Below are 13,566 nucleotides of genomic sequence, written 5' to 3'. Positions count from 1 at the left end.
TAATATCAAATGTAATAAATAATTTCTCGTGGATCATTAATGATCTAATTGCAATTTATGTTAAAATATATTTAGGATATACTAAAATTCTAAAGTAATAAATTAGAAAAAAATTCATATTTAAGTTAGAGATATACTAAAATTCTAAAGTAAAAAATTAAAGAAAATAATTATGTGGTCAGTTATCTCCTCTTGTAGTGTCACATTGAAATTTTGGTATATTTAATTTTTTTTTAATAATAGTTAGTGATAAAATATAATCAAATTGGGTTGATCTAGTGGTAGGTTTATTAATCCGTTTAAGTAAGTGTCAGGGGGTTCAAATCTCGTCTTGTACATGCAGCAATTCATTTGTCAGCGACAAATTCTTAAATGAAACTCCGATCCGCAACGGATTAATATTGAACTGTGAGGTTGAAGGATAACACTGAAACCAAAAAAAAGTTAGTGATAGAATATATTAATTAATGAGAGAAAAACGACTGACCACTAATCCCTCACTGCCAGGTATTTATATTTCAATTACTATTTTTAATTGAGTTAACTTTTTGAATTTTATTTTTATAAATAATTATCCATTTTGACAAATCAATTTAACATTAATTTTGTCGAATCATATTTAATGAATATGAGTGGTGGATTTTTTCAATTTTTTTTAATTTTTTTTTTTGGTGACTACAATTTTTTTTAATTGAAAGAGTAAAATGTAATTTCTAACTTTAATATATTTTTTTATATTTTTTTTAGTTTTACTTATAAAATTAATAATGAGATCATATTTTACTCTCTTAAGTAAAAAAGAAAAATTAAAAAGATCTATTCCTGAACAAGTTAACGAGAATCCAATATAAAATTCTCCAAAAATAATATTTGTACACTAAAATTAGTCATTAAAATCAATCAGCAATATATTTGTGTATAAATATATGTGATTTAATTTATTTTAAATGTGTATTTATATCCCAACATATATTTTATATTAGTGGCTGATTTTAGTATACATGTAGCATTACTCAAAATTACCATATCGGTTTATGTCATTATAGCTTACTCTAAATACCAATTTTCACAATCAAATTTTAAAAAATAAAAGTTTTTTAAACCTTTTAAAAAGTATAAATAAAAATTTTAGAACTGAGTCACAAACCAATTTAAAAATTTTACCCTAAACACTAATTTTGTACACATCAAATTTTTTGCCTCCTTTATGTCGGAGATCTAACATCTGTTTTTAGATTATGAATCTTTCACAATTTTTAATCACTAAATTATAATTAATTTTGTATTTGCATCTGATAAGACCCTATCTTTAACTTTTATAATACATTTAATAATTTCTTTAATCTAAATATCTAATTGAACATTTAAAAAGAATACTTACTTAAGAATAAAAGAAATATCTTGATATAATTTAGAGTGAATACCAAAATTATTTTTAAAATAATTTAGATAGAATATTTTAACTTTTATTATTATAAAATTTTTTGAATTATTTTCGTCGGACATATTAGTCTTACTATTATTTAAAAGAAAACTGATGTGTCTCATAATAATGTTTTTTAAAATTTAATTTTTTTTAAAATAAAATTTGCTAGAGATTTATTTATCTAATATATATATATTCAAAATTTTATTAAAAATAATTTAAGGATCAATCTGTCTGACAAACTTTAGAATAATAAAAATTTATTAGAGAACAAAGTGTATGATTTGAAATTTGATAGGAATTATTTTGAAAGTTTATTCTATAATTTATATTTATATCCAAATATATTAAATTATAAGTCTATTAAAATTTTAAAATCAATCATGCTAAGTATATACAAAAAATTAATTACCAATAAAATTATTCATATTAGCAAACAAAATTTATATTAAAAGTAAATGAAACTACACATGTATTTAAATACAAATACATAATAATTAATTTAGTAATTAATTGTTAGTCTATAAATAGTATTTTTGTTCCACAATATATAAAAATTTAATTTTAATGAAATGTTCATATAAAGTAATTTTATACATATCTAATCACATAATGTCATATTAGTAAAAATAATAACTTCTTATATTAACTGTGTGAAATAATTATGCAAAAAAATAGATTTGATTAATTAAAATATAGATAAAATATTTTTCACGATCAAATTATAAAAATTAAACTCATAGTATAGAAGTCACCAAAAAAGTGTCTAAAAAGTCAAAAAAAAAACTCATAGTATAGAACAAAACAAATGAGAAATCGCCTTTAAAAAAAAGAAAAAAAAAAAAGATTGAGAGCAGTTTGATGTACAAACAACCCGCACCATTGCCAGGATTCGGAAAATGACCACCCCAAGAAAAGAAAATCCTTTGGTCACATGTAACATCACTGCATTCATGGGCAGTGAGCGTTAACTTATAAATAGATTCCTCTGAAGGGTGTGATGAGCATCCTACAGGCCACGGCCACAAAGAAATCACAAATTCACAAGGCTTTGTATTCCCCCTTCTTTTTCTACCATGGCTTTACTTTTCTTTTGCCCCTAGTCATTTTCCTGAGTGGTGTTTCAGCCATTGAATTAGCAAGTGAGCCAATATCTCCATCTCATGCATTCCAAGAAAACAAACCAATAGCCCCAACTCCATCTCAAGCTTTTCCTGCAAGTTCTGAACCTATAACACCATCTCATGATTTGCCTGAAATTTAGGCAATAACCCCAACTCAATCTCCTTCCCTCGCAAAAGATTGTGCTGGCAAGTGAGCCTATAGTCCCATCTCATGATTTGCATGCAAACAGAGTAATAGCCCAACCCCATCTCCTGCATTTTTCGCAAATGAACCAATAGCTCCTCATGCTTGCCTTGCAAAGGAACCTTCTGCTGATGATGAGTCAGACCCCCAAGTTGATTCAGTGTCTCACATTCGCAGCTTCTACAGTTCCAGAAAGATTAACATTTAAACACGCCAGTCATGTCTGAAAGCGAGCGATCATGTATCTTAGTATCCATCAGTAATAATTTTGAGAGGGAAATATACAATATAAAAAACGGTTCATTATATACAATATCTTAGTACTCAATGACATTATATCTTTCTGAATACTATAGAGACGGTTCATGTTCCAGCATCTTTCTTGCGTCAAATTAATATGCAACATCAGTGTTAGAACAGAACTTCTTATAGAAGTTGTTATGTAGCGGTTATCGCTTGTATCATCTTTCTACTTTGCTTCTTTGCTATATTTATCTTTTATTTTTTATTTTTCTGGGTATCTATCTGATCAAGGAAGATTGTTGAGAACCTGCAACTAATAGCAGATTGGCTGGAATTAGTAATTTTATCATTTCAGCACCATTAATTTTTGAAAACAAATAACTAGTAATTTAATTAACAATTTTACCATTACAAACAGTATGAAATGTGTGGGATTAAAAAAAAATAATCTAATTTAGGTGAACTGGACATAAGGAGCTGAAAATGTTTTAATTTCCAGTCATATTGTGTTTGCATTGTCATATAACTCCCTTGAGAATTTCATAGAAGTAACAAAGAGTTATAATTAGTTAATTACCTCTCACCCTTCCAAACTGAATCTTTGCTTTTTCTATCTGTCTTGTCAACGTCGGAAGACTATTTTTACTTTGGGCTGCTGAATGGTCTGAAGAATTATCACATAAAGGAAGTTAATAAAACTAGTATAAAAGGAAAACACTAACATACTCGGGCACTTAAAAAATCACTGCAGATGGTTACAACTTACACCGTTAGGAATCACGGGCACTTAAAAAATCACTGCAGATGGTTACAACTTACACGGTTAGGAATCACTTCCTGCAACTTTGCAGGTTACCAGATGCGTAATCTTGAATATTATAATTTCCTCCTGCCTACAAGAATCAGCGCGATTTCTTTCCTTTTTTTCCCCTTAAATTGTTATGAAAAGTTAGCACCTATAGGCTATAGCCATAACTACCACAAATCATGGTTTGCATCCCCTGTCTCTGTCCGGTTCCTTACATGCTCATCTGTGTAGCTTTACGGTCCATTTTTTCCATTGTCGTCTGTCAGTGGCGTGTCAACCATTGAATATGTTAGGCCACAACTGCAACCTCCTTTAGTTAATGTTTTGCTTGTAAGCCAATAAATAGAGAGCCGCAGCCTGCATCAGTTCACATTAGAAGAGTAGCTCTGGGTGATTATATGAGCCAGCTACTTCAGTGTTTAACACGGTTGCTTCTATTCTAATGTCTCATAGATCTTTACTAGACTGGACACAAAGCAAGAGGGGTAGATACACCAGGACCCAGTTCATCCCTGTTTTCCTCTAGGGAGATGAACTTTTATCGAGAAACACACTAGACCAACACTCGAGTGATCTTTCATCTTAATAGCTCTTGAAAATACCAAGTTTTATGATATAGCTGTTAACACACTGTTCACCCTCTGCATTCATTAACACACCTTGGACATGATCAAGGCCTGTTTAAGTGTTCATGTCATGCATCTTTCTCCTAATAGGAGCATAGGAGTTCCGTGTTTGTCTGAAAAGCTTCTACGTTATCTGAATCCCACATTCGTTCAGTAATGTTGACATTAGCCATACCAAAGCATAACTCTGTCCAAAATTTTAATATTGGCAATTCCATTTTGAATGACACTTTTCAAGAAGAAACTCCTTTGAAGTGAACCTCAAGCAGTTGCTTATGTTCTTGCGACTAGGATGCGACAATCAGACATTAATAAGTAGTACTGCAACACCACCTTTTCGGCAACCACCTCAACTAATTTTGGCCTTCCAAGTAGCAGAAACAGTTCAAATAGAAGTGATTTAGGATTTAATCAGGCACATTTGAGCAACTTAAGTCTACTCCTTTGGTTAATTATGACAATTGAAAAAACGAAATCTTTTGGACAATGCTCAATTAAGTAGCAACAAGGCTCCACCCTGGAGTTTTCTTTAGTCTTTCTTCTTTCATAACCTTCCTCAGTCTCAAAACTTCATTCCATTGTCCAGCCTCTGCATATATATTCGACATAGCAACATGTACACCATGATTATGAGGTTCCAGAGCAAGGATTTCTTTTACGACTCTTTTAGCAACCTTGGTATTTCCATTATTTTTGCAAGCTGCCAACAAAGCTCCTAAAATTACAATATCAGGCTTCCAAGGCATTCCCTTTACCAGTTCCTCTGCCTCTAACAACTTACCCTCTTTTCCAAGAAGATCCACCATGCACCCATAATGTTCAATCTTTGCGTCAACCCCATACACATTTTTCATCGAATAAAAGATCTCACGACCAACATCAACCAAGCCAGCATGACAACAAGCCGACAAAACCCCTAAGAAAGTGACATTGTTAGGGACGACAGCTTGCTCCTCCTTCAGCTTCTCAAAGAGACCAAGAGCATCTTCAACATGTCCATGAGCAGCCAAGCCAGAGATCATCACATTCCAAGTAACAACATTTCTCTCAGTCATTTCATCAAACAACTTCCGAGCCATAACAATCTCCCCATTCTTTGCATACATGTAAACCAACGCCGTCCCAAGAATCACTTTCACTTCAAACCCCTTCACCTTCATGAACTCATGAATCCTCTGCCCAAGCTCAAGATACCCCGCCCGAGCGCAAGCCGATAACACTGAAGCCAGCGTCGCAGCATTGGGCTCCAATCCATCCTCAATCATCTCATCAAAAAGCCCCAAAGCCTCATCATAACATTGATTCTGAGCATACCCACAAACCATCGTCGTCCAAAGACTCAAACTCCTGTCCGGCATTTCATCGAACATAAGGCGCGCACGGGCAAAATCTCCGGAAACAGAGTAACCCTTGACCAAACCATTGGCCACGTGGGAATCAAAGCTCAACCCGAATTTCAGCACGTGTGTGTGAACCTGGGTACAGGCTGGCAGAGAGGGAATGTTAGAGCAGGCCTTAAGGAGAAAGGGGAAGGTGTGTTTCCCGGGAATAGCGCCTAGCTTCCTCATGGAGACGTAAAGGCAGAGAGAGTAATGGGGATTGGGGCTAGAGGCGTGGGCGCGGATGAGGGTGTTCCACATGAAGGTGTTGGGTGGGTATGGGAGGGAGGAAAAGATTCTAGAAGCGAGGGTGAGGTCGGCGAAGGGGGAGAGGGCGGAGGAGGAGAGGAGGCGGCTGGCGACGAAGGGGTCTTGGCGGATGCGGCCGGTGAGGATCAACTGGGCGTGGACTTGTTTGAGGTGGTGTATTGTGGTGCATTGGTCGGCGAGGAGAGAGAGACTAGGAGGAGTGGGCGGCGGAAGTGGAATGGTTGAGAAGGTTCGTGGCGGCGGTGGTGAACGGGGGAAGCGGTGTTTGAGCGAGAAGTGCAGTTTTGTCGGCACCATTCGAAGAAAGGTTGTTGGTGATCACTGACCAGAGACTCGGAGTTTCCCAAGGTATCCGCCACCGGCGGCACAAAGGCAAGGTTGTTGCGGATCGGAGCTCGAGTCTATTGCTGACCGATCAGTTGCTTCGTGCACAAGGCGGCATTCAATTCCCCACACAGAAGGATGAAGCGACCATTCAACAAGCTAAGTGCACTTTCTCTGATCCTTAATTTCTTATCGTACATATATGCATGTTATTTGAGTTTGACTTCAACTCGTAAGCTTTTTTATGAGTCAAACCTTTTACATTCGGCCAATATCTAGTGGCAAGTGGCAACTTAACAAATGATCGTGAAGACACGCATCCAAATTTAACGAAGGTTGTGAGTGCTCTCTGACCCATTTCAAATCAAGAAACAGAATAGACACCAAAAATAAAATCAAGAAATAGAATACTTATTCTCCTCTAATGACGCACGAAGAATCCTCTCCCACATTCACATAAAAAAAAAAAAACACACACACATCCCAAAAGATCCTCACCCAGAACCAGAAGGCCAAAACACGAAGCATCTGCCCCTCATCCTTTGGCAAAGCACCTTGTGCCACACCTCTCCATCCCCTATCTCCCTTGTCGCTTTTATACTTTTTAAATTATTTTAACTGAATTTTTCCACATTATAGTCAACGGCGAAAATTCTTATTAATCCTTTCTTTAACAAACAAAACGAAGGTTTTTTCTTTTTAGATAAAGCTGCTTAGAAAATTAAAACAGAAAATAATATAAAAAAGAAAAAATTGGGAAAGAGAACTCCACACAAAATGCATAATATTATTCACACATGATGAATTACATCCAAACTACACAGGATCAACTAACTAATTTTTTTGATGATTAAATGCATAATGCTATTCACATGATGAAGATGAACTACAACCAAATTACACAGAATCAAGTAACTAATTTCAATTTCTTTTATTTACATTTTTGACAATCTAATTAGTTGGCATCGGATAGCGACATAAAGGACACAAATGACTAGTCTTGAGCCACTGGATGAGGCACTCTTGATGATATACATGCTTACAAGGCATTGATGAAACTTGTTCTGCATCATCACCATAATCAAATTCAGTCAGACAAATACTGCACCTCTCTGCTAGGTGGTTATTATTTTCAAGCTTCACTTTCTCAAGAGACTCAATGGCATTCTTCGATGCAGGAACCATCTTAATATTATTAGGATCTTCCATGGACTCTTCAATGATTAAGTCGGTGATCATGTTGCCGTAGTCATCAACTTCCAATGACAAATTCTGGATATTCAAGTCATCAACGTACAATATAGGATTCTGGATAATAATGTCCAGATACAAACTGAACAAACGAAAATCAGGTCTTTCATAGAGGAATCCGGAAGGACGAGTTTGAATTATGGCTTTCGCGTAGGATATAATATCTGGCATCATGTTATGAATCAAGGCAATTGGTATAACAGCATCAGGGAAGTGCATTTGCATGTGTGATGAACCGTTTTGAAGGAATTCTTGCGCTTGGATTAGAATTGAGGATGTAAACGAATAAATGGCTCCTAACACTGGTGCATGTGATTGTGATTGTGGTTGTTGATGATGAGTCCAGCAAGTTTGATGCGTAACTTGTACCTTGAGAATGAAGTAATCTGTTATTTGATCTCTCATGAGGGTTAGATAGTGTTGCAAATCTGCCTCCTCTTCTTGTAACAATGGGGGAGATGACGCTTCCCAAAAGAAAGTAAATGGCGAAGTCATGATGATGAAATTAAGAACTGGTTTGATGCTTCGAGTTTACTAGAAATATGGAAACTTTCTTTAATAGAAATAAGAATGAAACTGAGAATGAATCCTTGTTGCTTTCTGCTTACTTATATATATACAAGGCTTCTAGTAAGATTTGGTTAACGGTAATCCTAGAGGCAGTATAATTTTTTTGTGATTTGTAATAATTAATTAGGAATCATTTATTGATATGAAATTATACATTTTTTTTAATAATTAAAATGTTAGTTAAATTTTAATAAAAAAATTGGCCTTTTAGACTTTCTCTTTAGTTTTTAGATATTAATTAACCAAATAACTTTTTTAGTTTAATTAGGATAGTAATTTTTTAAGATAATTTTTTATTATTTTCTAACCATTTTTATTTTTCTTGGATTATCATTCATAATTTAAAAATTAAAAATGATTATTTTTATTTTTTTTACTAACTAACTGAAACTAATTATTCGAGATAAGTGAGAAAAAATATAACAATGATTATTTATAAAAAAATCATTTAATATTTATTTTATATATAAATTAAAATAACTGCCAATTATTTAAAATAATGTTTTCTTTTTTGGAATAGTTATAAATAGATTGATTAGACAAAAAAAAAATTGATTTACAAAGATTTTGTGTAAAATTACTATCAAGTAGTTGAATCCTAATTTAATAATAAGATATTCTCCACATTCAAGCAATTTTGGTATTTAAATTCATCCAAGCAATTTTAAGTCATGCGCTTTTTTTCGTTTTTCTTCTTTCCTCTTCTTCTTCTTCTCACACTCGTTTACGCATGAAGCGTCTTCTTCTTCGCCTTCTTCTTCGCGTTCCTCCTCCTCATCATTTTCCTCCTTCTTTTTCGGGTTCATTTTTCTTCACGTATTTTCTCCTTATCGTCATTCTTTTGTTGTTGTTACTGCTGTATTTTTTTGTCTTTTCTTCCTACTCTCCCTGGTGAAAAAGCAATAGAAGGTGAGGAAAAAGAGTTTCGAATTGTGCAGAACATAAATGAACTGAACATGTTATTATGGTAAAACAATTGTAATGAATGGAACATTATCCATTATATAAATTCAAATTCGAACAGCTTTCTGCATAATGAACCGAACACGTACTCATGGTGAAATAATTGTATAGTACTGAGTGAACGAAACATAATCCATTATATAAAATCAAATTCAAACAGTTTTCTGCATAATGAACCGAACACAGTACTCATGGTGAAATAATTGTATAGTACTGAGTGAACGAAACATAATCCATTATATAAAATCAAATTCGAACAGCTTTCTCCATAATGAACCGAACACGTACTCATGGTGAAACAATTGTATAGTACTGAGTGAATGAAACATAATTCATTATATAAAATCAAAATCAAACAGCTTTCTGCATAATGAACCGAACACGTACTCATGGTGAAACAAGTGTATAGTACTGACTGAACGAAACATAATCCATTATATAAAATCAAATTCGAAACACCTCTGTCTACAATTTAGAGATTATCAATTTAATTCAATTCAGATTCAGAACACCTGCGTCCATTCAATTCAATTTAGCAATTGCATTCCATTCAATTCAATTGAAAAAATAATGTTTGTGTTGTTGGTGATGACGATAACGAAAGAGGAGAAGAAGAAGAAGAAGAAGAGAAGGAAGAGGAGGAGGAGAAGCAGAAGAAGAATCTGCGTGCGCGAAGAAGGAAGAGGAGGAGTTATACGTGAATTTGAAAGAAGAAGAAGATGACGTATGCATGTATTATGAAGTATTCAAACATATTCTGTTTAAATACTTCATAATCTCTTACCACTTGCTTTAAACATCATGTGATAAACATTTCGATTCATTTTTGTTTGTTCCTATTCTTTTTTTAAACAATTTTTTTTCTTTTTGAATGGACTTTGCTACTTGTCCTCAAACATCAAGATATTCAAGTCACCAAAAAAAACCATCAAGATATTCAAAATACAAATAGATATTAATTATCACCCCTTATATCTCGAAATAAAGTAGTTGTATCTCAGAGGGTTTTATACGGACCACATCTTCATAGTCTGCATACAAACTCGAAAACTAAACAAATAAATGGTTACGTCAAACACCTTTAAATACAAGTACATACAAGGCTACTCAACACTGAAAAAAAGGATTATACCAATACATCAGCTCTATTGTTTTCAGTTTCTTAGATATATACTGACTTGAGTGTCGGAGTTTCTTTTGCAGGTTTCACGCCCAGTCTTCACCAATGCTATCTGAGAGACAAAGGAAAGGTCGTCAAACGATAGTAACTAGCTATACCTCGGAAGGTGCTTCTTCGACAGAACATTTGGGGCCCACCATGAGACCGACGATAAAGTCACCCTATGTTTTCTTTTTATTTTTTCCTGTAGGACCTCAATCATGGCGAATGATGGTACTCCCCCTCCTACTCCAACTCACGCCGAGCTGGTATCTATGAATACTGCCCTCCAAGCCGAGGTACAGAAAATGGCTGACCTTCTCACCGGCAAGACAAGTGGGAGTAAAGGAGATGGAGAAATGAAGAATGCTGATAAGGAGCATCCCGAATATAAGCATCACTCTAAAACAAATATGACAATGGAGGCCACTCCTCCAAAAACCGGTAAAAGAAGAGCAAATCCTTTCTCGACGAAGATCATGAATTCCCAAATGCCGAAGAATTTCACACTTCCGACCACTTTGAAACCATACGAAGGGATGGGGGATCCAAAGATACATGTTACCAAGTTCGAATAAATGATGTTTTTGAACGGTGCTTCTGATCCAATCTTATGTCGTTCTTTTCTAACCTTTTTGGACGGAGCTGCTTTACTTTAGTTTCTTGGTTTGCCTGTAGGTTCAATTTCTAACATTGAAGAATTCGCCGACCTATTTATCAACCATTTTGTAACCTCCAAAATCTATGTCTATGATTCTCGAAAATATACGTCCATGATTCTAATTATCTTAGTATTATCAAGCAGGGCCAACACGAAAGCCTAAAGGACTATATGATGCAATTCACCTTGCAATAAAAATTCTCGAGCTCAGTCCCGAAGTTCATCTGCATGCCCTGAAAAGCAGCCTCCGATCAAAAAAATTTCAGGAGACGATTGTTTTTACCAAACCAAAAACACTCGCCGAGTTTTGAGATAAAGCAGCAGAATAGATAAAGATCGAGGAACTCCGCAAGGCAAAAAGAGCCGAGAAACAGGCGCCTCGGAAATATGAGGATAAACATGGAATATCAAACCAAGCTCGGGAGCACAAGAAACCCTTTAACCTTACTCCAAAGTTCGACACATATACGCAATTCAACACTAAAAAGGAAGATATAATCAAGGAAATACTCCACGCTAAAATTATAAAACCACCTAGGAAGGCAGGAACCTATCAAGATAAAAGAATACGCGGATAAAACAAAACACTATGCTTTTCATCAGAATTTTAGCCACACAACTGGTGGATGCATAATAGCAAAAGATTTGCTAGAGCATTTAACACGACAGAGATCACTGGACAAGTATGTCAATAGCCGAAAACATACAGGAAACAATAGATAAAAGCTCAGCATCGAAAGATAAAGAAAAATGGGATGCCCAACCCCAATTCCCTACAACTCGGGTAGTAATCAATTACATTTCAGGAGGATTCACAGGAGGCGGAACCACTTATTCAGCCAGAAAATGAAGCTACCGAGCTATGTTGACTATGGAAGGATCCTCGTCAGCAGAAACGCAAACACCACCAGCAAGCAGTACTTTCATTGCCTCAAACCTACAATTGCAATGCCCAAACCTCGACGATCCCGTTGTAATATCTATCAATGTCGGGGATTTGAAAATTAAAAAGGTTTTTCTAGACCCAAAAAGCAGTGCCGACATAATATTCTACTCCACATTCAAGAAGATGCAACTCAGCGACAAAGCTTTACAATTGTTGACTGGAGAATTGGTAGGGTTCTTCGAGGAAAGAGTTCTCGTTACGGGTTATGTTTCATTGAGAACAACCCTAGGGGAGCCTCCATGCTCGAAAATCATAGATATTCAATTCCTAGTAGTTGATAGTAGGGGTGTTCGCGGTGCGGTTTGATTCGATTTTTGTGAGAAATGTCATCTGGTCCGATCGTCTAGTTAAACTGCAGTTCGGTTTGGTTTGATTTTTTTGTCGAGACCATCCGAAAGAAAACCAAACCAATTAAAATCAATTTGGTTTGGTTCAGTTTTTTTGGTTAAAAAAATACTACCATACTATTTCACAAAGTCTTATACATTGAAATCGACAAACACAAATACACTATTGAAATCGGCAATCTGCTGTCACCCATATTCTCACTTGAACTGACATCAAACTGCATAAACAAATATATTAAACAACAAAATCAATTTACAAGCAATTTACAAAATCAAGACCCTGTTTACAAAATCAAGCAATTTACAAAATTATTAACCAACCAGCAATAATACCAACAATAAAGTAATTCAACAATAATACAATATCCTGTTTCTCATGATACAGAGGTAATCTAATACTTCAAATCTGCTCCCATTTTTTCATTATTCAAATTTATCTTACCATACTAATTTCAATCTAACCTTATCAAGATCCAAAACCTCCAAGAATTGATAAATAATACTAAATCACTTCAAAACTCAAAAGTAATTCAGTAATTCAACAGAACAGCAAAACAAAACAAAACAGAAGCAGTTTCAGTAAATCAAAAGAACAATCTGCAAGGCAGCAACAATGAAATAAAAAAGTCAACAACCAGCAGCAATCCATCAATGATTATTGATTTATTGAACATAAATTAGTTAAATTACTTAATTACATACCTGACTTGGAGGCTCAGACTCCATATCTCAGTTGAATCGGCAGGAAGAAGGCTGCTGGCTGGTGATGTGCTGGGTGGCTCGATGGGAACTGGGGTCAGTGGCTCGACGCTGTTGGGAAGAGCGTTCCTGGTTTCAACAATATCCAGTTTCTCATGACATATACTAAATCATTAGATTCAGTGACGGAGGTAATCTAATACTTCAAACATGCTTCCATTTTCTCATTCAAATTTATCGTTTACCATACTGAGATCAATAAACCAAAAAATGAATCAATAACTAGCAACAATACCAAGTCAGCAATAAATCAATAAACAGCAAAAATGAATCAATAAACAGCAATTGGTAAACAATGAATCAACAAACAGCAACTCAGCAACAATAAATCAGCAAGTCAGAAATTAGTCAAATTACATACCTGACTCGGTGGCTCGGGATCCATATTTGACTTGAATCGGTGGCTGGGTGGGAGACTGGGAGATGTTGTGTTGTGGGTGGCGAGGGTGGTGCTCTGCTACTGCTGGGTGCGAGGGTGGTGTTGGCTGTGGCTAGGGTTTCCTGGTGCTCTGTCTGTGAAGTGGTT

The 13,566-nt window shown here is 35.0% G+C and overlaps 1 protein-coding gene across 6 annotated transcripts; it reads right to left on the bottom strand.

The window, feature by feature from the left end:
* Positions 1–2,171: 2,171 nt before the first annotated feature.
* On the bottom strand, positions 2,172–8,294 carry LOC112783757 (pentatricopeptide repeat-containing protein At5g06540). Of its 6 annotated transcripts, none has more exons than XM_025826807.3 (3): positions 3,744–8,294; positions 3,555–3,641; positions 2,172–2,914 (listed from the first exon to the last, which is right to left on the bottom strand). In XM_025826807.3, exon 1 carries the CDS (start codon positions 6,355–6,357, stop codon positions 4,906–4,908), a length of 1,452 nt encoding a protein of 483 aa, XP_025682592.1. In that variant the 5' UTR covers positions 6,358–8,294; the 3' UTR covers positions 2,172–2,914; positions 3,555–3,641; positions 3,744–4,905. The 6 variants fall into 6 exon arrangements, 5 of the variants coding, with proteins under 5 accessions (XP_025682592.1, XP_072086711.1, XP_072086708.1 ...); XM_072230610.1 differs by having other exon boundaries at positions 2,172–3,284; positions 3,797–8,294; XR_011879137.1 differs by having other exon boundaries at positions 2,814–2,957; positions 3,744–3,896.
* Between the last annotated feature and the right edge of the window lie 5,272 nt (positions 8,295–13,566).

This window comes from Arachis hypogaea, chromosome 20 (genome assembly GCF_003086295.3).
Source record: "Arachis hypogaea cultivar Tifrunner chromosome 20, arahy.Tifrunner.gnm2.J5K5, whole genome shotgun sequence".
NCBI lineage: Eukaryota > Viridiplantae > Streptophyta > Magnoliopsida > Fabales > Fabaceae > Arachis > Arachis hypogaea.
This window is presented reverse-complemented; position numbering and strand designations above follow the sequence as displayed.